The 24642-nt window shown below is 38.8% G+C and overlaps 1 protein-coding gene across 24 annotated transcripts in view; it reads right to left on the bottom strand.

The window, feature by feature from the left end:
- The window catches only part of TBC1D31 (TBC1 domain family member 31), a 93221-nt gene that overhangs the window by 56712 nt on the left and 11867 nt on the right, over positions 1–24642 (bottom strand). For 23 of the 24 annotated variants that reach the window (XR_010159323.1, XR_002937747.3, XR_010159322.1 and 20 more), the window contains 5 exons: positions 22579–22757; positions 13156–13307; positions 11024–11183; positions 7453–7653; positions 2986–3162 (listed from right to left, as the gene is read on the bottom strand). Coding sequence is in view for 17 of the 24 variants with exons in the window: in XM_009455853.5 (XP_009454128.1) it covers positions 2986–3162; positions 7453–7653; positions 11024–11183; positions 13156–13307; positions 22579–22757 (869 nt within the window). In the remaining 7 variants the exon portion in view is untranslated. The remainder of the gene's footprint in view (positions 1–2985; positions 3163–7452; positions 7654–11023; positions 11184–13155; positions 13308–22578; positions 22758–24642) is intronic. The other variant, XM_063816550.1, reaches the window with a different exon arrangement.

Here is a 24642-nt window from a genome sequence, read left to right as displayed (position 1 = left end):
CAAGTCTGGCAGAAAAACATGTGGGAGTTCATCATTTTATCCTAACAGACATCAGCTCCTGCTGATAGTCCCTTATATCTAAGACTTTTAAGTCAATTTTTATCTTAATAAAAAATATTTTATAGAATTTAGGATTATAAAGCTGTTTTCATATATTATCTCAACTGGATCTAACAACTATATGAAACAGATGAAATGTCTTCCTTTATTTGAAAAAATGGGAAAATCAGAGAAGTTTGGTGAATTGCTTATGGTCACAAATCTGCTAAATCTTGGCTCAAGACTCGAAGCCAGACTTTCTGATTTCATTTAGTGTTCTTTTTACAAGAAACAGGTAGTCCAATGTAAGAGAAGGGTGAAGGGAAAACCTAAGATGATGGTGAATGAAGATACTTGAGTGCCATGTTAAAGGTATAGAGGGCAACTAGAACAAATGAGAGCAACATGATCCAGGAAGACTGACTTCGTCATCAAGATACCTGCTGCCATTGAAGCTTCTTTTTAAACAAAGAAAAAGATGCCCTGGGGAGTTTGGCCTCAATTTGACCTGTCCTTGTCTTGGCCATGAGCTGATAAAGTTCCTTATTTTCTTTCCATGTGCTAATGCAAAGATTAGTTGAGGACTTGCACTTCACCCCATAGAAGTGTTCTACTTTGACCTACTTTTTAGAACTGGCTATGGTTTCCTTGGAAGCAGCTCCATTCCTTGACATATTTCTGTAGGATATCCACATTGGATCCACACTACAATGCTGCCAGATACCCTGACATGATGAGCCTTTTACTTCCCAAAGTTACTCATGACCATTCCCACCAGTTTTCCCAGAAAAGGTCCTGCAAACTCTGAAGCCAGAACATCTCAGAGATACCATTCAGCTTATCTTTGCATTAAAGCATTCATTAAATAGGAGCAACATTGCCCAGTCCTTACACAACTAGGCTAGGCTTGTGTCTGCTATTCAGTTTTTTCTTTAAAGAAGTAATATTTTGTTTAGAGTTACATGAAGAAGTTATAAAACTATAAAGAAAATCAAGGGCATAATTAACACAAAAGTGAGGACAATGGTTATATATGGGGTAGGGAGAAAAATGTGATGGGGGATAAGCACACACGGGGCTCCAAAGCTACGGTAATGCTCTATTTCTTCATGTGGAAATGGGTATGTGCAGAAAAAAGTGAACACAAGCCGGTCTGAGCCTGCTACCCTTAGAAGGCTTACTTGCAAGGTCAGCCTTTGGCTGGTGTCTAGAAGTTGAATTTCAGGAAAGTTCTCACCACCCCTAGAACCAATAAAGAGTGGCTCATTGTGCTTAAACTATTTGTACAATGTGGTTTATGCTTAATGCCCGCCTTCCTTCTGGGAGTCTGAAATTTGAAACCTGTTAAAACAGGGTACCTACAGAACCAGCCTCTAGTAAAAATCCTGGGCACCAGGTCTCTAATAAATTTCCCTGGTAGACAATATTTCACACATATTGCCACACATATTCATTGATGGAGGAATCAAGGATGTCCTGTGATTCCAGTGGGAGAAGATTCCCGGAAGCTTGTGCCTGGTTTCTTCTGGACTTCACCCCATGTGTCTTTTCCCTTTGCTGATTTTGCTTTGCATCCTTTCACTTTAATATATTATAGCTATGAATATGGCTACATGCTGAGTCCTAATAAATCACCAAACCTAAGGATGGTCTTGCAGCTACCTGACACAGGATACACATGTAATCCTTTTATTACTTTTCATTAAGCTGTAATCTGTTTTAGACACTCTTCTGTGTTGCAAATTTTACAATTAAAAAATGCTTAAAGAAAAAAGAAGTTACAGTAGTCCCCACTGATTTGAGGAGGAAATGTTCCAAGATCCCTAGTGGATGCCTGAAACCTCAGATAACACTGAACCCTAAATATATTATGTTTTTCCCTATATATACATACCTATAATAAAGTGTAATTTATAAATTAGGCACAACAATAGATTATCATAACTAATAATAAAATAGCACAATTCTGACAATATGTCAGTATCAGTACTTTTGTGCTCTACAGAAGTTTTTTAAGTAAAATAAAGGTTACTGGAACACAAGCACTGTGATACTGTGACAGTAGATCTGACAACCAAGGGGCTACTGAGTGACTATGCTAGACAGAATGATGAGTCATGTGCCAGGTGGAACAGAGCAAGATGGCAGGAGATTTCGTCATGCTACTCAGAACGGTGTGCAATTTAAAACTTATGAATTGTTTTTTCTGAAATCTTCCTTTGAATATATTTGGACCACAGCTGATTACATGTAAACAAAACCATGGAAAGTAAAACCATGGATAAGGAAGGACACTGTATTAAAATCAATGTGAAAAATATCAGGTATTATTAGTGAGAATATGGAGCAACTAGAACTCTCAAATACTGCTGGTAGGGATGTAAATCAACTACTTTTCAATCAACCACTTAGGAAAACTGAGAGTATTTACTAAGTTAATCTACAGTGTATCAGTCGAGTAGTTATTCTGGGGTGGGTGGGGGTGAGGGAGAGTGAGCGTGGAGCAATAAGCTGATGGTAATGTTCCAGTTTTTGATCTGGGTGCTGATAACATGGTGTGTACATTTTGTGAAAGTTCACTGAGCTCTATATTAATGTGTACTTTGTATATGTGTGTGATTATATTTGTCATTAAAAAGTTTTCAAATCCCTTGAAAATAATGTCACTTCTCTATTAATAGCTATATTTTCTTTCTTTCTCAAAGTAATATGGCTGGGTGTGGCAGCTCATGCCTGTAATCACAGCACTTTGAGAGGCCAAGGTGGGAGGATCACTTGAGGCCAGGATTGAGACCAGCCTGTGCATAATTTAGGTTACAACTTTATTCTCTTCATTTTATTCTCTTTCTTTAATTCCCAAGAGAGGGAAGAGTGGTGATGGCTTAGAAATCACAAGACTTGTCTACAGCAGAATCATGACAAAGTTTAATTACCAAATATTCTTACCTTTTTACTTTCAAAATCACCAGTCAGGTCTTGTTTTAATATTCTAGTTTGCATTTTGCTTTCCCTAGATTTTGCTGGCTGCTGTACTCTCCCTGATGTTACTTTCATCTTAAGATCACTGGAACTCAGTTTATTCTTGGGCAAATCTTCAATAACTTTCACTAAAGGCGGAGGTGGCTAAATGGAAAAATAAATATATATATATTCTAATGGATATCCTTGGAAGACAGGCCTGTTAATGTATGATTTTCAAAATTTGCTTTAATAACATGCCTTAATATGTAGAATTATTCTTCAGGCAAAAAACTTAAGTAAAATGTCTAGGAACATTTGCTTTGACTAATAAATCAAAGCAAATTTCTGCTGAATCCTTTTGAAGAACATAATAAAGATACATGATTAACAATAGCAATAAATATAATTATTCCTTGAGAGCTGGCCTTAAATCATTTAATACCAAATCATGTTTACACATACATGGTAAAGTTAGTATGGTGATTATTATCTACAGCAAAAAAGGTACAGTTAGAGGTATGGCCCTCTAGAATTCTGACAGAAGTACCCTAATATTCTTTGGGGTCAAGTGAAATTTCTAAGAGGAAACTGCCAAATGACTTTCTTCTAGAAGCATGGAACCTCTGCCCCTCTATCCCTTGGTTAAATGTTTTAATCTGCGTAATGATCAGTATTAGTTCCTTATTGTATCAACAGCTTAAGCAGTTCAGACAATGTGACTTAGAACCTATACTTTCGTTTTTATGGGGCCCATCAAACACGGAAAAAAACCTGAGCAACTTCAATTTACTTAAAGTAACATTACTCACTAGAACATTTTCTCCATAAACAATATTCTCTTTGAAATCAAAAGATCTTCCTTCTTCAAAGGAAGTGAGCAAATAAGGTAACTCAGGCTTTCTAAGTTCTAAATACAATAAAAACACAATGACCATTTACAGTTTATGATTCAATTCTTCAATTCATCTATGGGATGGGATTAATAGTGGTCTGACTTATGAATATTACCCATATTTAATATCCTTAAACTATTTTTTGACTTCAATCCATTCTTCTAAATTTTTATTAAAAACACATATATTCTCTGTAAGGTAAGCCACAGCCTGTGTTTACAAACAATAAATAGCGCTTCAAAGCTACGCTTGGGGAACACTTTAACAAGTAAAATCTTAACAAAAAGCTTCAAAACACAGAAAAAAATGGCATTAAGTAGACCACAAAAAGGATACTTGTTTACACCATGAGAGCTGAAATTTACTAAAATTTTATTAAAATTAAAATTTATTAAAATTTATTAAAATGTCACAATTTCCCGTTTGAGCCTTATCCTCTACCATGAAGTATAACCTCCCAAAAAAGAACCTGAGAAACAACCTGACGTGACATACCTTTGTAGTGTTAAACCTTCAACACTTAAGAATTCATTTACTCTATTACCACAATACCAGAAATTCTCCAATGACGAGAAAATAAAACTGGTACAAATGAGACAAAGGTGACTTATGATTTATAGAGAATATAGAATTGAACATTAATGTAGCCTGGAACAGCCATAAAGACACTGATCATACTGGGAATGTGTCAAAAAATAAAAAAGATCATTCTACTTCCAAGCTAGCTTTTCTATTCATGTGATATCAATTTGCTCAACAGATAACAAGCAGAAAGGAACTCAATGACTCATTCTTACCATAGTTTTTCTCAGCTCTCTGCCTGCCTCTATTAAGAAGGTTTGGCAAGGCTGGACGCGGTGGCTCATGCCTGTAATCCCAGCACTTTGGGAGGCCAAGGCGGGTGGATCACCAAGGTCAGGAGTTCAAGAGCAGCCTGGCCAACATGGTGAAACACCATCTCTACTAAAAGTACAAAAATTAGCTGGGCGTGGTGGCACGCGCCTGTAATCCCAGCTACTAGGGAGGCTGAGGCAGGAGAATTGTTTGAACTCGGGAGGCGGAGGCTGCAGTGAGCCAAGGTCACACCACTGCACTCCAGCCTGGAAGACAGAGTGAGACTCCATCTCAAAAAAAAAAAGAAAAGAAGGTTTAGCTAGTACTGTAAAACTGACTATTCAGCAGGCTGAAAACTCTCTCAGTAAGAGCAGATATTAATACATTTTAAAAATTTTATTAATATATAGCACATATTATAATGTAAAAATATATTTATATAGTATACATAATGATATAAAGAGCAAAACAGCAGCAGAGTATAATCCCATATGTTTAGAGACAAGTATGCATACACACACATGTGCGTACACACAGAAACATATATGTATAGTTAATTCTCACTATTTGCAGTGGTTCTATAAAGTCACCATGAACACTCGATTAGTGAATACTGAAACACTGCTCCTAGGGGAAACACAGAGTCAGATTCCTGAGAGCCTCATTAATCAATCAATACATATATGTGTGTTTCTGTTTAAAGACATCTTATTTAATACACATTGCTGATTCCTTATCATTGAACTCACAGCTTAGCACTATAACTCATTCCTGAATGAGTTTATTTAACACATGTATTTTCTCTGTAAGGTAAGCCACAGCCTTCCTGTGTTTAGAAACAATAAATAGTGCTTCAGTGCTACGCTTGGGGACCACTTTAAGCAGTAGAATCTTAACAAAAAGCTTCAAAATGCAAAAAAATAAATGGTATTAAGTAGATCACAAAAAGGATACTTGTTTACACTATGAGAGCTGAAATAAGAAGACAGAGTGTTGCCTCATTTGACTTCAGCTGGGAAAAAGGGTATCTGGTGACTCAAATTTTCACTGCTCTGTGCATGTCCCTGAATGACCATGAAAGCACTGCAACTATTAATTTTGAAGTTACAAATAAATTTTAGTGAGCAGGTGAATTCTCATGTATAGAATGCACAAATAATGAGGAGTGACTATATATATTTACACACATAGAAAAGAAATTGGGAACGTATAAATCAGAATCTTCTGAGAATGGTGAGACTTTCAGTGATTTGTATTTGTCTGTTTGCTATTCTGTATATTCTTATTTTTTTCTGCAATAAGACACTACTTGTATAATTTTTTAAAAGATAAAACAAAAAGGAGGAGGCACAAACTTTTTTTTAGAATAAAAAAAGGTGGCAAACGCCACTCCAAATGCACCCAATCTCATGTGATCTTGGAAGAATTGGAACACCCAGAACTGCTAGTTACTCACTGTGTGATTAATTTTGAGCACGAACTTCTTCCTGTGTAAAATGAAAGGGTTAGACCAGGTGATCATCAAAGTCTCTGTTAGAGCTACCAAGGTGCAATTTCAGACTGGAAGACACACGGACAATATGACTGGTTAGCTGGGGGAATTTTAGATAACCAGAGAAGAGAAGTGAGGCATGCATTTTAGTGAAATGGATGGTGTGGATAATAGATGCAGAAATAAGGATGGTGTCTATGGGGATAATGAGGGAAGCTATAAGTTCGAGGAAATAAGTTAGACAGGTAGACAAGATTAGAGAGAACACTGAGAGCCAGGCAGAAGAGTCTGGACTTAATTCAACAGGCGAAGGAAGGAAGCCACTAAAGTAGCATTAGTTAAGAAATGATGATGAATTATTTTAGAAGATGGAAGGATGGGCAGGGCAAGTACTGAGGGCTCTGAGTTTAAGATATTTCTTTAAATTACCATTAGTCCAGAGTAGTTAATGAAGACCAATACAAGGATAGCAATTATGGAAGTGGAGAACAGACAGCACATTTATAGATATTTCAAATTTAAGAAGTTGGGCTGGGCGTGGTGGCTCACACCTGTAATCCCAACACTGTGGGAAGCCAAGGTGGGTGGATCATGAGGTCAGGAGTTTGAGACCAGCCTGACCAACATTGTGAAACCCCATCTTTACTAAAAATACAAAAATTAGCAGGGCATGGTGGCGCGCGCATGTAATCCCAGCTACTCAGGAGGCTGAGGCAGGAGAATCGCTTGAACCCAGGAGGCAGAGGTTGCAATGAGCCAAGATCGCACCATTGCACGCCAGCCTGGGCAATAAGAGCAAAACTCCGTCTCAAAAAACAAAAATAAAAACAAAAACAAAACAAAAACAAACAAGTTATATGACTTAGTATTGACTGGATTTAGAAAATAAAGGCATAGGAAGTCATAGAGCTTCAAGGTTTCTAGCCTATGAGATGGGAAGAAAACATGAGAGAGAATTGCAGAAAGAAGAACTCTTTTGGGAACAAGATAATGAGTAACACCTAAATGAGAGACATCAAACAGAGATGTCCCTCAGGAAGGCAGCAATTTAAGAATGGAGCATATGTGAGAAATCAAGGCCAGAGATGTGGCTTTGGGAGTAAGAGCAACAAAATATATCCAGAAAAATGGATAAGTTCCAGGTAAGTTAGAAATAGTAGTATAAAGATTTTATTCTTGATGATATAATATGTGTTTATAAAAAGCTGATGTTGATTACTTCATCATACATACCTTATTTATTTCTTGTGTTAAAGCCTGAACAGAATATATGTTTAGACTTCCATTTTCCATAATAGATGCAATATACCGTCCATGTGGGCTAATTGCTGATGAGCTAATTCCTTCATCGAGGCTCCCAATCTCAAAGAGAAGTTTACAAGTCTGTATATTGATAAATCTCATAATACCATCTTGACTTAGTACTCCAAGAACCTAAGAGAGAAAAAATATAAATTCCTAAAAACATGTGATAGTCAATGTCTGAAAGTCCTACTATATACACGTCTTTACATATATGCAACGTTTGTGTATGTACGTGTGTGTGTATATATGTGTGTGTGTGTATGTGTGTATAAATATATATATTTTGAGAGGGACACCTAGAGGAAATTCTATTCTCAGTGAGATATTATATGTTTTATTTTATTATTATTATTATTATTGTTTTGAGATGGAATTTTACTCTCGTTGCCCAGGCTGGAGTGCAGTGGCGCGATCTCCACTCACTGCAACCTCCGCCCCCTGGGTTCAAGCAATTCTCCAGCCTCACCCTGCCGAGTAGCTGGGATTACAGGCATGTGTCACCAGGCCTGGCTAATTTTTGTATTTTTAGTAGGGATGGGGTTTCACCATGTTGGCCAGGCTGCTCTCGAACTCCTGATGTCAGGTGATCTGCCTGCCTCGGCCTCCCAAAGTGCTGGGATTACAGGCATGAGCCACCGCACCTGGCCTGATATTACCTATTTTAAAATCACAACTTATGGCTCATGTTGATTATGCCCTGGCTCTAATCAGAACCAGCAGGGAACCTATCATGGTAGACTATGGAAAGGTGCCCTAAGAATCTTCCCTTCCCACAGGCAGATCATGCCCACTGACGACATATACAGGGGACAGAGAGGATTAGACAATGATATAATTTGAACGTGTCTCTCCAACAGCAAATATTAGAAACTTGCTCAATGCAACAGTGTTGGCAGATAGGGCCTAATGAGAGGTGATTAGGGCATGAGGGCTCTGCCCTCATGAAAAGATTAATGCTGTTATTGTGGGAGTGGGTTTGGTATAAAAGGATGAGTTCGGCTCCCTCTTGTCCCCTCCCGTTCCTCCCTCCCTTTCTCACCCATATGAGGCCTTCTACTATATTATGACCGAGAACAAAGGCCTTCAAAAGATGCCAACCTCTAGATCTTGGACTTCCCAGCCTCCAGAACTGTGAAAAATAAACTTACATTGTTTATAAATTACCCAGTCTGTGGTATTCCAATACAGCAGAACAAAACAGACTAAGACAGACAGTTCTTAACTTTTGCCTCCACACTGGCTATCAGAAACAAGGAGGGTGGAGGGTTTGCCTTCCCGTACCCTTTCCATAGCTAATTAAAGCTAACATCAGCCCTGCTGCCCCCACACAAACCTGTCACTCCCACTGAGGCTCCCCACTGTCTGCCTGTTTTCAGCAAATATTTTAAGTAACATTTGGAGAATGGAGAGTTTGTGAGTTGCAAGGGTAGTGGAGGGGTAGGAGGGAAGCTAGTCTTTTAAGGGGAGAGAAAAGTTTAAATTTTAACTCATAATTTCAAAAATTAAAAACATGTAATAAAGGCTGGGCACGGTGGCTCACATCTGTAATCCCAGCATTTTGGGAGGCCGACACGGGTGGATCACGAGGTCAGGAGATCAAGACCATCCTGGCTAACACGGTGAAACCCCGTCTCTACTAAAAAATACAAAAAACTAGCCGGGTGTGGTGGCGGGCGCCTGTAGTCCCAGCTACTCGGGAGGCTGAGGCAGGAGAATGGTGTGAACCCGGGAGGCGGAGCTTGCAGTGAGCCGAGATCATGCCACTGCTCTCCAGCCTGGGTGACAGAGTGAGACTCCGTCTCAAAACCAAAAACCAAAAACCAAACCAAAACAAAAAAAACATGTAATAAAAAAGTTTAAGCAAATAAACCCCTATGCTGCCTTGTCTAAGTGCAGGTTCTCTTCCCAGTGGCAGTGGCTGGTAAGTGATGCCACCATGTGATTGCTTGAAATGCTGATGTCACTTATCATACAAAAGATGGTAAAAGGCAGTTTGGAGGTGACACTCTATAAAGTTCTCCTGTTGGTTGGCTTGTAGGAAACAAAGCCCCTCATCTGCAGTTGATGCAACTCCTCTGGAAGTCAACTGGGCAAGATCTACCCAAATTACAGATGCACATAACCTTTATGCCACTATTTCAACTCTGGGATTTTATCCTACAAAGAGGATGTGTGAAATGACACTTGCGAAAAGTCATTCAGTGAGCATTATTTGTAACAGAAAATGACTAAAAATAGGTTAACTGCCAATAGGAGACTGGTTTAAAAAATAAACTGCAACACTATGCAGTTGTGAAAAAGAAAGAAGTTCTGCACTGATATAGAACAATTTCCAACTTAAGAATAAAAGGTAGACTGGGCGCAGTGGCTCACGCCTATAATCCCAGCACTTTGGGAGGCTGAGGCAGGTGGATCACTTGAGGTCAGCCTGGCCAATATGGTGAAACCCTGTCTCTACTAAACATACAAAAATTAGCTGGGCATGGTGGTTCATGCCTGTAGTGCCAGCTTCTTGGGAGGCTGAGGCGGGAGAATCACTTGAGCCTGGGAGGCGGAGGTTGCAGTGAGCCGAGATTGCAGCACTGCACTCCAGCCTGGGAGACAGAGCTAGACTCCATCTCAAAACAACAACAAAAAAACTGGAAGAATAGAAGGTGCAAGGCTGTATAAAATAATGGGAAAAACATAACACTATATATAACAACAGTGGATATGGGGGGAGGTGAACAACTAGACAAATGGTAGAAAGGCGTGACAGACTTCCTACTGTATGCTGTTTTATGTTTTCAACCATGTTAATATATTACCTAATCAAAAAGTAAGTAAAACGGACATGATATATACATACATGCATATGTATACATATATATGTAAAACATATATCTAATCTGTTAAAATACAAGATCCACGACAGTCTATTTGAAATAAGAAAGTTAAGGTTTGACAGAACTCAAGTCTTAAAAAGGAATAAGCGAAGGGGGATGGAGGAAGAGGCCCTATGTAAACTAAGGAAAGATACCAATAAAAACATGTTTCACAGGAGTGAGCAACCAGTCAAGATAAATAAAATAACAACACAATAAAAACATTTTAGTTCTAGTCCAATCTTTAATCCTTACAATTAACAGGAATGTTGACGAGTCAATGTTTCTTGTCGTTAGTGTTATAATCTGTAAAATGGGGAGAATATCTTTCCTGCCTATGCCAAAGAATTAAGGATCAAATGAAAAATTGCATGCTAAAGCACACTGCAAACCATAAAGTACAATATAAATTTACAGTATGTTGATTTTATAAAAAGAGCAAACTGTCAATAGTATAAAGAATACAAGATTTTGAAATTTTTTTCAATCCTAGACTCTTCACAAAAATAACATATTTGTAATTTCAAATTCTTGTAACAGCCAGGGTGTAAGTTAAATAAATAAGATATAATATAGTTCAGAGACGGATGCGTTCTTTCTCAAAAAGTACAGTGCCCTACATTTATGTTACTAACCTGATTAGAACCAGCATCAAAACTATCAGGAAGAAATTCTAGATGGCGAATGGCTCGAACTTTAGTGGGCATCTGGATAATTCTAAAGAGCTGCCTAGCTTCCAAGCACCACAAATGAAGATGATTTGACTTGCCTCCAGCAGCCAGGATTCGGCCATCTCTATATAAACAAAAAAGTGAGAAAGAAAAACGGGCTCAATTGTTTGCAGCAGCACTGTCCGACAGAACTTTCTATGATGACAGAAATGTGCTGTGTCTATGCTATCCAATATGGTCACACTAGTCCCATGTGATTACTGAGCACTTGAAATGTGGAGTCATTCACGCATTTATGAAAGAAAAGACACAGAAATATACCGTGGGAGGCTAGATCAGGGAGCATTCATTCGACCTGGAGAACACCAAATCTCAAAATTCTAAGACTAACATTTACTACAATTCTTATACTTTTAAGATATTTCTTGACTCTAGAAAGTAAAGATTGTTGACAAAATGCTGGCCAATACTGTACAGCACAATATTGTGCCATATTACACAGTAGGAAATAAACATAAAGGTTTTCCCCGATTTTTTTCCTGTTCCTCTTCACTCTCACCAGTTTCTCTTCCACCATTTATCTGTCTTCCAGGTTTCTTTTTTAAAATTTTATTTTATCTGTTTATTTATTTCTGAGACAGGGTCTCGCTCTGTCGCTCAGGCTGGGGTGCAGAGGCACAATTTCGGCTCACTGCGTCCTCAACCTCCTTGGCTCAAGCCATCCTCCCACCTCAGCCTCCCGCGGGCCACCACACACTGCTACTTTTTTGTATTTTCAGTAGAGAGGGGTTCTTTCATGTTGACCAGGTTCAGCGTTCTTTCTTCAACCCAACTTTTTCCTCCACAAACTCACCTAATCCACTCCCCCAGGTTTCAGAATCCATCTCTCTGCTAATTATTGCCAAAATCTAGAACCAGCTCATTTATCCAGCAGCCTCAGGTGGGAGGCTCCAGCTGAACAGCGTCCAGGCATTAGTTACTGATGAATGAATTCATCAAGATCCACTTAAGAACATTTTTCTGGCCGGGAGTGGTGGCTCACGCCTGTAATCCCAGCACTTTGGGAGGCCAAGGCTGGTGGATCACCTGAGGTTGGGAGTTCGAGACCAGCTTGGCCAACATGGTGAAACCCCTGTCTCTACTAAAAATACAAAAATTAGCCAGGTGTGGTGGCAGGCACCTGTAATCCCAGCTACTTGGGAGGCTGAGGCAGAAGAATTGCTTGAAGCTGGGAGGTGGAGGTTGCAGTGAGCTGAGATAGTGCCATTGCACTCCAGCCTGGGGGACAAGAATGAGACTTCGTCTCAAAAATAAATAAATAAATAAATAAAGTGTGATAATACTATGGTTATATTTCCAAAAGGGCCCTTATCTTTCAGAGATAAACTGAAATATTTATGGATAAAATGATATGCTTAGGTTTTTCTTCAAACAATGCATTGGAGAAGTAGGTGAAGTTATTGATAAAAATAGAAATGGCTGGGCACGGTGGCTCATGCCTGTAATCCCAGCACTCTGGGAGGCTGAGGCGGGCGGATCACAAGGTCAGGAGTTCGAGACCAGCCTGACCAACATGGTGAAACCCTGTCTCTACTAAAAATACAAAAATTAGCCAGTATGGTGGCACGTGCCTATAATCCCAGCTACTCAGGAGGCTGAGGCAGAAGAATCGCGTGAACCTGGGAGACAGAGGTTGCAGTGAGCTGAGATCATGCCACTACACTCCAGTCTGGGTGACAGAGTGAGACTCCATTTAAAAAAAAAGAAAAGAAAAGAAATGGCCATTCGTTGATGATTATTGTAGCTTATGGAAATATTTAGTGGTTCTGATGGAGGAAAGGCTGGTATAAATAAAACAACACACACACACAAACAAAAAAAAAGAAGAAATTCTTAGGGGTTCATGTATTTTTCTATTTTTGTGTATATTTGATATTTTGCAAAATAAAAAAAGTTAGCAGATCATATCTAAATTTGAAGGTAACTTTTTCTAATATGACAAAAAGATACTGAATAAAAACTAAATGAAAATTTGTAATTTTTTTATCAGAAATTAAATTTCTTAAATATTCCTAGTGTCTTAAAATGCGCATTACCTGGTTACAGCAAACACTTTGTATAATATACTAGAGCTTTCAGGTGGAGCTGGCAATTGATATTTGCAAAAAAGTGTGTCACATTCCCAGGCAAAAATGGAATTATCTTTAAAACAGCTGAGGATGGTATTACTTAATGGTAGAAAGAAAACCTAAGGAGGAATAGAGAAAGTTAGTTTTCACATAAGGTTCACATAGAGACTTTAAATTTAAAATTATACAAGTAGTCTATTTTGCTTTATTAAAATATTATTTTCTTAAGCTGGGGAAAATACATTTCTAATATATGACAAGGAGTAATACTGATTATTTCATAAATTATTATTAACTAAAAAAAAAACCCTTCAAACGAAAACTAGGTATACTATAATGACTAGGCAAGTCACAAAATTCTAAATGACAGTTTAAAAAATTTCACCTAATGTTATTAAACAGTTAAATGAAAACAAGATATAATTTTGAGTATCAATTTTACTTTTAAAATAAAGCACATTGGTCAGGTGTGATGGCTCACGCCTGTAATCCCAGCATTTTGGGAGGCCGAAGCAGGCGGATCACTTGAGGACATAAGTTCGAGACCAGCCTGGCCAACATGGTGAAACCCTATCTCTACGAAAAAACACAAAAATTAGGCCAGGCGCGGTGACTCACACCTGTAATCCCAGCACTTTGGGAGGCCAAGGCGGGTGGATCACCTGAGGTCAGGAGTTTGGGACTAGCCTGACCAACAAGGTGAAACCTCGTCTCTACTAAAAATACAAAAATTACTCAGGCATGGTGGCAGGCATCTGTAGTCCCTGCTACTTGGGAGGCTGAGACAGGAGAATTGTTTGAACCTGGGAGGTGGAGGTTGCAGTTAGCCAAGACCCCGCCACCACACTTTAGCCTGGGTGAGGGAGTGAGCCTTCATCTCAAAAAAAAAAAAAAAAAAAAAAAAATTAGCTGGGCGTGTGCCTGTAGTCCCAGCTACTCAGGAGGCTGAGGCAGAAGAATCCCTTGAACCTGGGAAGTGGAGGTTGCAGTAAGTCAAGATTGCACCACTGCATTCCAGCCTGGGTGACAGAGCAAGACTCTGTCTTCAAAAAGAAAGCACATACATGCATAGACAAAATGGGGTGTGTGTCTATAAATATTACTCCCACAAAATGGGGTGTGTGTCTATATATATTACTCCCACAAAATGGGGTGTACATATTTATTACTCCCAGTGGCAGTGTATGACAGTGTCTTTTCCCTATACTTTCACCAACATTTGATATTTTTTAAACATCTATCAGTAGTTAGTATTTAATACAGTGTTTATATTAGTATATAGTTCTATAATACTATATATAGAGTAAAAAAAGGCACTGTCATACACTGCCGCTGGGAGTAAAAATTAGTTAAAGATGTTATATGATATGTGTCAACAGCCTTAAAATATATATCTTCCCAAATTAGTCAGTTTGCTTTTAAAAGTTAGTCCTGGCTGGGCACGGTGGCTCACACCTGTAATCTCAGCACTTTGGGAGGCTGAGGTGGGTGGATCACCTGAGGTCAAGAGTTTGAGACCAGCCTGGCCAACGTGGTGAAACCCCGTCTCTACTAAAAATACAAAAATTAGCCGGGTGTGGTGACAGACGCCTGTAATCCCAGCTACTCAAGAGGCTGAGGCATGAGAATCACTTGAACCTGGAGGGTGGAGGTTGCAATGAGCTGAGATTGCGCCACTGCACTCCAGCCTGGGCGACAAGAGTGAAACTCCATCTCAAGAAAAAAAAGTCCTTTGGGAATACTGGGCAAAGTGTTTCAGGATAAGTAAGTGTTAAGCCATTTTTTTATACGAGTAAAAAGGTGCAAATGCATATATAATCCTATCTTATTACAGATTCAGTTCATTTAATGGACAACTGAGAGTGAAACTGATAGTAAAGTTGAAAATGTCATCACTTTATTCTCCTAATTTTCATTTTTCTATCACATAAGCATAAACAATGCTTCCTTTTGTTAATGCAAAATTATTAACGGAAATTAACCAATATTTTCTCATAAAAGTTTCAGTGGCCTCGAATATAATTTTGTGTGTCATCTGTACAACACACACACATATATAATGCACTAGAGAACATACTGGTTAGCAAAAATAATCTACTCAGGATTAATGCCAATAAGACAATAAAAAATACGAACTCAACTACATCAGATACTGACAGATCAGGCAAGGGCCTGATCAAGCTCCTCCCTTCTTCCTTGGCTCACTTTGCTAAAGACAATCTGTGGTAGATCTTTTGCTATTAGATTCACTGTTAGGAAGATTTATAATATGAAGGCCTTACAGATTTCTATAATCTATAATGAATGCATTAAAACACTGTTTCAAAACTGATGTCAAAAAGTGACTTAAGAAAATTATTATTATAATTAGCAGTCATTTTTCTGGAAAAGTAATAAAGTTTATTCCTACTGGGAAAAGCAGAAGCTTAAAAGTTAATGAGCATCAACTGCTATTTTAGCAGAATAACTGTGATAGATTATTGCCTACATGATTATTCATTACTAGATTTGTGATTTTAATTGCCATATTTTAATGATTATAAAATTGTTCCTAATGAAGCATGTCATTATTATTTAGATAGTGTCATCTCTTGAGAAACATAAAAACCTTAGGAAAAACTTCAAAACATTAACAAAGTATACTTTTTGGGGGGTTAGGTTCAAGGACGGAGCTGTAGTTTTTCCTTGTAGAACACAAAAATCCTAAGCTTTCCAATTCAGTTTTAGGAGGTAGATGAACTCTTTTCAAGGTTTATTTTACCTTATTATTTATTTATTTATTTATTTATTTTGAGACAGAGTCTTCCCTCTGTCACCCAGGCTGGAGTGCAGTGGCGTGATCTTGGCTCACTACAACCTCCCAAGCAATCCTCGTGCCTCAGCCTCCCAAGCAGCTGGGACTACAGCATGTGCCAACACGCCCGGCTAATTTTTTGTATATTTTAGTAGAGATGGGGTTTCACTATGTTGGCCAGGCTGGTCTTGTTGGCCAGGCTGGTCTAGAACTCCTGACCTCAAGTGATCCACCTGCCTTGGCCTCCCAAAGTGCTGGGATTACAGGTGTGAGCCACAGTGCCCAGCCCTTTTTCAAGGTTTAAAGAGTTTAGGATACTAATATTAGCAAGTTAAGGTCAAATGTATTATTTGTATATTTAGTATTTAGTGAGTGTCCTGGGTACACAGGCTGAATTGAGTTCAGCAAAACACTCTTTATTAGATGTTTTCTGATAGCCATCACAAAGCCTTTTCTGATACCTGCTGAATCACAGTAATCACAAATCCCGGGGATTCCAAAATCCTTAACTAATGAGCTGAATATCTTACCCCCAAACATCAACAAAAGAATAAAAATGTACTAATTTGAAGAGGTATAACTGGTTTACCTGAGAAGCAGTAAGGCTTTAGATAAAGACAGGTTTGAATTCAAACTGCAATTCTCTCCTAAACTATGTGATACTGAACAAATTACTTAATATTTCTGGACAAAGTACTTAATATTTCTGAACTTCGGTTTCCCTTCTTGTAAAATGGGGATAATAATATCTACCCTTTAGGATTAAAGCTTTAAAATAACTATTTAAAATGAAGGTTCAGGGAACATACTGAATAACGGGTATCTATTACTATTACTAATAATTACTGCTATTACTGCTTACAAAAATCAGCGGAAAGAGGTTAGACTGGTAGGTTCTTTAAAAACAGTCTGAAATCAAAGTTCCATAGTTCCTTTTCTGAAACCCTTGGGGCCAGATGTGTTTCAGAATGCAGATTTCCAATTTTAGATAGGTAGTATGATGTACATTCTATAACATTATGTAGAACTTTAGGAGACCTGGGGCAATGCCCCATACTCAAATATATTAATATTTCAGCCTCATGTCAATTCAGTTCAGATTTTGCTGCCAAATGAATTGAGGTCAGATCGCATTTTGCCACTGAGTTATTTAAATACTTTTGGGTTTCTGAATTGTTAATATAATGTAACTAAAAAATAAATAAGAGTTACTCCACAGTTTTGTTTTTTTGAGACAGGAGCTCACTCTGTCGCCCAGGCTGCAGCACAGTGGTGTGATCTTGGTTCACTGCAACCTCCACCTCCTGGGTTCAAGTGATTCTTATGCCTCAGCCTCTTGAGTAACTGGGACTACAGGCACACGCCAGCACACCAGGCTATTTTTTGGAGGGACAAGGTTTAGCCATGTTGCCCAGGCTGTTCTCAAACTCCTGGGCTCAAGCAATCAGCCTGCGTCTTAAAGTGTTGGGATTACAGGCATGAGCCCATGTGCCTGGCACCCTACAGCTTAAGCAAATTATCTAACTGCACTGAGATAATCCTATCATAGGCTTGATGGTAAAATTGCAACAGATGCAATTTTACTAAGTACTTACTATACAACCAGCACTGTGCTAACTTTGCACAGATTATCACACTTAATGTTGAAACCAACACTGAGGGAGGTGCTACGGCTGAGTATTCCTTATGCAAAATGCTTGGAACCAGAAATGTTTTGGATTTTTTGGACTTTGGAATATTTGCATTATACTCACCAATTGAGTATCCCTAATCCGAAAATCTGAAATCTTAAATGCTCCAATGAGCATTTCCTTTGAGCTTGATATTTGAGTATCATGTTAGCACTCAAAAAGTTTCAAATTTTGGAGCATTTGGGATTTCAGATTTTCAAATTGAGAATCCTCAACCTGTATTGTTTACTATTTTTTCCCATACATAAGATAAATAACTTGTCAAAAATGTTTAACATGAATCTACTCAAACCTTTAGACTTAATGTCTAGTTTACAGAAAATGCAGGTGAAAGACAGACAAGTTAAACAATAATGATGAAACAGAAAAAACAACTCCAGAATGTGGGGCATTTTCTGAGATAACTGGTCTGTCTGATCTCTCCAGAAAATTAATGTCATGAGAAAAAAAGAAGAAGACTGTGTGAGATTAAAAGAGCCATCAAAAATGAAATCCATAACAAAAGACCCAAAGCAAGTTACTGAAGGGTCGCATGTGCAATCAAAACAAACAAATAAATAAAAGTTCTATTTAAAATATAGAATCAGAATCTGTAATAAAAATATGAGTTTAGTAAGAATTTGGTAAGAATTAACGTTTTTAGGGGCACATGTTCTCAGGCTCTCCTGAGGGCTGTGTCACGGGAAAAAATTTTTCAAAAAAACGAACGTTTTACTTTAATATTAAGGTTACAGTTATTTCCTGTTTACAACTGAAGTGGTCATCATCTGGCCCATCTCTAGTCTTTGTACAGCCCAGGAGCTAAGAATGGTCACTTTTTTTTTTGAGATGGGTCTCACTGTGTTGCCCATCTTGGTCTTGAATTCTGGGGTTCAGGGGATTCTCCCACCTCAGCTTCCAGAGTAGCTGGGTACCTGGCTTGAAATGGTTACATTCTGAATGGTTATATAATTTTGCTCTTGAACTGCAAAGTCAAAAATATTTACTGGCCCTTGAAGAAAAATTTGCTGATAACTTAAACTATAGTGTATTTTATTTTATTTTATTTTTTTTTTTTTTGAGACAAGAGTCTCGCTCTGTTGCCCACACTGGAGTGCAATGGTGCAATTTCGGCTCACTGCAACCTCTGTTTCCCGGGTTCAAGCGATTCTTCTGCCTCAGCCTCCCCAGTAGCTGGGATTACAGGCATGTGCCACCACGCCCAGCTAATCTTTGTATTTTTAATAGAGATGAGGTTTCACCATGTTGGCCAGGCTGTTCTTGAACTTCTGACCTCAGGTGATCCGCCCGCCTCGGACTCCCAAAGTGCTGAGATTACAGGCGTAAGCCACCGTACCCGGTCCTGTTTTATTATTTTAGAGCAATTTACTATATGCACACATCACACTATATATACATTTTCACATTTAATTTTATTCTTATAGCACTAACATTAATATACTTAGGCACACATCATACTATACATACATTTTCCACAGTCCTAATTTTTAAACTAAAATGTCTAAATGTCCAAGCAAGGTTTGCATTGGCAACTATTCAGCGTATACTCATTTTAATTTCATAGTAAAAAGAACAGATGGTTTTTGTGTCATGTGTCATTGTTTCATAACTCTGTTTCCATGTGAGTTCAACTCCCAATGTTCTCTTCTTTGGAACTTAAAATTCAAAATGTAAGTACTAAAGCAATTAAAGAAGAAAAGACCTACTAAGACATTTGGCCTAAATCCCTAATGAATAAGCTGGCACAACTTTTATCTCTTTTTAATTGTTAAAAGCACATTAAAGAACTCTGGGATTTCCATGGAGACTACAAAGTAAATTTTTGGTTGACATGCATTGCTAGCTGTTCATGTTAATAACCTAGAAATTAAAAGCAGTACTGCATGTATAATATAACCTGAAGCAAAATAATTAATCACACAAGAGACTCAGATACTCCTGAAAATAATATTTAGCTAATGAAATAGAAAGAAAAAAAACCTGACAACCAAAAGACATTGGGTGTTAAGGAGACGGCCTTCCTTGGACTAAAACAACCTAGCAATGCCACATTTGAACTGGCTTTGAGGAATAGGGCCTGTGTGCTCATTTGAATAAAATCAGCCAAATAGAATGCTTTGAAGAGGAAAGACCTATAATTCCATCTTCCTCTGACTTCTCCACTTCTAACATTTTGAACACCAAAGCCTGGCACAGAACAGGTGCCCAGGCTGGGCGTGGTGGCTCACACCTGTAATCCCAGCACTTTGGGAGACCAGGCGAGTGGATCACTTGAGGCCAGGAGTTTGAGACCGGCCTGGCTAACATGGTGAAACCCCGTCTCTACTGAAAATACAAAAATTAGTTGGCTGTCATGGCGCACGACTGTAATCCCAGGTACTCAGGAGGCTGAGGCAAGAGAATCGCTTGAATCTGGGAGGCAGAGTTTGTAGCGAGCTGACATTGTGCCACTGCACTCCAGCCTGGGTGCCAGAGCCAGATTCCGTTGCAAAGGAAAAAAAAAAAAAAAAGAAAGAACAGGGAGGAAGAAGGAAGGGGAGAGAGGGAGGGGGAATCGGTGATGTGGACAATGTAGCATGACACAAAGTGCCAACTCCCTTAGGGTGGAAGTCACAGACAGACCCCTAGAGCTGAAGAGATATGACAGGCTTGGATATGGGGACTTGGAGGAGGAAGAGTGACCGGGGCACTACAAAAAGGGTGGGACAGCCAAAAGCTCCTTGACTCCATCCCAGGATTTGGGAGGCCTGACTCTGCAGAAAGGCTCCAATCTGGCTTCACACCCTGTCAGCTCTGGCACTTGCAGCCGCCAGTGCTTCCAGTCTCCAGACCCCATGTCTTTGTGTTTGGGGAACAATAAACACTGCCTACTTCATTGAGGCAGTGTCAGGACTGAGTTGAGATAATGTATGGAAAGTTCTTAATACAATGCCTGAAGCATAGTAAATGCTTCAGTAGCTATTATCACAATTGAAGAAAGGGTTAGATTTGACTAGGTGGAGAGAATGGGAAGGTTACTGGGTGTGGTAAGGAGGGAGGAGGGGGTAGCAGTGTGGAAACCCTATGAAAGAGACCAGTTTGGATGTCATATAGGAAATCACAGGAGATGACAGCCAGGGGACATAAAGGACAAAATAACAATGGGAGCTACTATATAAGGGCCTGGCACTCGGCCAAGCCGTTGACATGAATTATTTATTTTATCTCATTTCCTCACCAGCCCTGGTAAGGTGGTTACCACAGACCCATTTTCCTGCTCAGGAAACGGAAGCCCAGAGAGGTTGGTTATGTGGCTTGTCTGTTAAAAGAAATGATAGAACCAAACTGGGGCATCTGTGGGGCTCAGAACAAGAGTACAACTGGAGGCCCATATACCATATGTTTCTACATAGTTGGGAAAAAAACAAAAGAAATGGATTTTTAAAAGGTGGTATATTTACACAATGGAATTCTAAACAGCAATAAGAAAGAACAAACTACTAATAAATATTATATGGATGGATCTCAAAAACATTATGCTGAGTGGGGCCCGGCACGGTGGCTCTCGCCTGTAATCCCAGCACTTTGGGAGGCTAAGGCGGGTGGATCACAAGGTCAGGAGATGGAGACCATCCTGGCTAACAACAAAAAAAATTAGCCGGGCCTGGTGGCAGGCACCTGTAGTCCCAGCTACTTGGGAGGCTGAGGCAGGAGAATGGTGTGAACCTGGGAGGCGGAGCTTGCAGTGAGCCAAGATCACACCACTGCACTCCAGCCTGGGCAACAAAGCAAGACTCCATCACAAACAAACAAACAAACAAACAAACAAACAAAATTATGCTGAGTGAAAAAAGCCTTACATAAACTATTATTGCATAGTTCTATTTATATGAAATTTTAGAATAGGCAACACTAGTCCATGGTGGGAAAACGTAAGAGTGGTGGTCACCCAGGGAGGGAGATGATGGAATTTTCTGGGATAATGTAATGCTACAGCTGCATAGGTTACACAGGTGTGTGTATTTGTCAAATTTAACAAATGAATACTTAAGACTTACATATTTCATTATATATAAATTTTAAATCAACAAATATTGACCCCTAGTCAATTAAGTACAGGCTTAAGTATTCACAGGGGAGTATGCTGATGACCAAAGTTTACTTTAAAACACACACACAGCTGGGCATGGTGGCTCATGCCTGTAATCCCAGCACTTTGGGAGGCCGAGGCAAGAGGATTGCTTGAGCCCAGGAGTGTGAGACAAGCCTGGCCAACATGATGAAACCCTGTCTCTACTAAAAATACAAAAATTAGCTGGGCATGGTGGTACATGCCTGTAGTCCCAGCTACATGGGAGGCTAAGGCAGGAGAATCGCTTGAACCTGTAAGGCAGAGGTTACAGTAAGTTGAGGTCATGCCACTGCACCCCAGCCTAGGTGACAGAGCGAGATTCTGTCTCAAAACAAAACAAAACAAAAACCAAAAAAAAAAGAAAGATGGATAGACCCATAAGAGAGTATGGTACCATGTAAAGTAGAGTAAAGGATAGTACAGTAACATGTTAATGGTAGAATCTAGATGCTGAACGTACACGTGTTCAAAAATTCTCACAAATCTACTGCATGTTTCAAATTTTTCATAATAAAATGTCAGAGGGTTAAAAATGAAAACAAAAGCAATCAACTAAATAACTTTCGCCTTAGGACAGTTGAAGTTACATAGCTATAATTTTAGAAAAGAGCTCACTAAGTTATAAATTGTAGCTATAGGCAACATCTTTGTGTTGGCCACTTTGCTTTGCTTGTTGCTGAGTTACAGAGCTACAAGGACAAAGTGAATCATTACTCTTATATCATCTATACATCCTGTTGACCAAGAAATTAGCCCGAGAAGCACAACAGACCAAGATGTCCCCCCTCACTGACCTTCTGTATACCCACAGACTGGCGAATATTCAGCTTTCTTTTTCTCTGAAAGGTATCCAAGTCCCATAATTGTGCTGTATCAGAAGAAGTTGTGATGGCATATTTCCCTGATGCATGCACAGAGATCGAAAATACTGATGATTCATGTCCTCTCATCCAGCTAACTAGCTCCTTGGTGACTGTGGTAAAAAGTAAAATTGTTACCCAGGTAAAACACTGTATGTCTAGAAGTAACATTACATATAAACACCATAGATGAACTGATCCAATGGGTGGTTAGGTATTATATGAGGCACCTCCATTAATATCCACAAAAATGGAAGCTTGTGTCTAGTTGATAAAGTGTATGATGGGACATGTTAGCAACATCTCATTCATGTAGGAGACAAGGCTGACAAAGGCTTTGATGAAGAATAACTTCAAAATTGATGCTAGTGAGTTTGGGCTTTCTCTTGCAGGTAATTTTATGTAAAAGAGTACCATATCTAGTCTGTGTTTTAGAAAGAGCACTTTGAGGATATCTGGTGGAGGGGAAGAGATTGAACAAGAAAGACTAATTTATATGTTGCTGTAATAATTCAGGCAGGAGATATGGAGGGCCTCAACTAAGAAAGAGGCAATGGAGAAAAGAACAAATCCAAGAGCTACTAAGGAGAAAAACAAAAAATATTAGCGATCAAATTGATGTCCTGAGATATAAGAGAAGTGAAGGCTCCAGTGGTTCCAGCTTAGTTATTTAAGCAGATGGTGATACTGTTAGTGGATGTAGGAAATACATGAGGAGGGGCCGGGTGGTGGCTCACGCCTGTAATCTCAGCACTTTGGGAGGCTGAGGCAGGTGAATCACTTCAGCCTAGGAGTTTGAGACCAACCTGGGCAACATGACAAAACCCTATCTCTAAAAAAATAAAAAATAAAAAAAATAATAAATACATGAGGAACAGGTTTATCAATGTGAGATACTGATAATACATTTGGTTTTTAAACTTGATTCTGATGTACTTGTGTGTATCTTTGTAAGCAGAGAAAACAGCTTGGTAGGGAAAACACCAAAAACTATTCATGATAATTATCACTGGGTAGTAAAAGCATAGGTGATTTTTATTTTCCTTTACGCTTTTTTGTATGTTTGCAAGTTTTCTACAGTAGGCATGTTTTACTTTTATGATCAGAATTTTCCCCCCAGAAAGATGGAACTTGGGAATAGTCAGAAAGCAAGATATAAATCTGGGAAACATTATGATACAAAGTAGGTCAAAACTGAAAACAGAGAAACAGACAAATCCCTTAGAGAAACAGCAGTGGTTTCCAAACACCATTCAGAGGTCTGGCATTAGTTAATGATAAATTTTCCATTGGTCTTCAGTGAAAGAGAAAAATACAGATAATGCAGTGAGTTTTTCATAAAGTCAAATTTAAAGTACTACCCTTTCATCTGTATTATGTCACTCCCTGTTTATGTTGAAAGAAAATCCCTTGTTTTATGAAACTGTATTTTTTCCAATGTCAATTAGCAATATTAAAAGTTGACAAGCTATGTGAGTTCTTCCACTTTTTTAATGGGGTCAAAAATCCAAAAGTCTAGGAACCACTGAAAGAATTCAGGAGACATGATTAAGAAGCAGTTAGAAAGACAGGAGGAGAACCAAGGTAATATAATGAAAACCAAACCAAACCAAACCAAAACAAAACAAAAAACTTTCAAAGTAATCCCAGTTGTTAAATCCTATAGAGAAGTAGGATGAAAGGTATAAAGATGACTTAAACAATCAGGGGTTAGGGTTACTAAGGACCTTGGAGACAGAAGTCTCAGTAGCATGGGGTAGGGGATGCAAGGGTCAGAGTCAGAATTAATTCATCAATGGATACTGCAAAGAAGCAGAATTTGGCAGAGAGGGGAAAGAAAGAAGGAGGGAGACAGTGTCTAAGGAAGGGGCTTCATGGTGGGGGTTCAGTAAAGTAGAAGAAACTGTAAGACCACAGAACAAGGAAGAAAAAGAGAGAGTGGAATCTAAGGAAAGGTGAGTTATAAAGACTTCATTTTTCTGATATTTTGTCACAGCA

The sequence above is a fragment of the Pan troglodytes genome, chromosome 7, assembly GCF_028858775.2.
Source record: "Pan troglodytes isolate AG18354 chromosome 7, NHGRI_mPanTro3-v2.0_pri, whole genome shotgun sequence".
Classification (NCBI taxonomy): domain Eukaryota; kingdom Metazoa; phylum Chordata; class Mammalia; order Primates; family Hominidae; genus Pan; species Pan troglodytes.
Note: the sequence above shows the minus strand (reverse complement) of the source record. Positions and strands in the feature narration are given on the sequence as shown.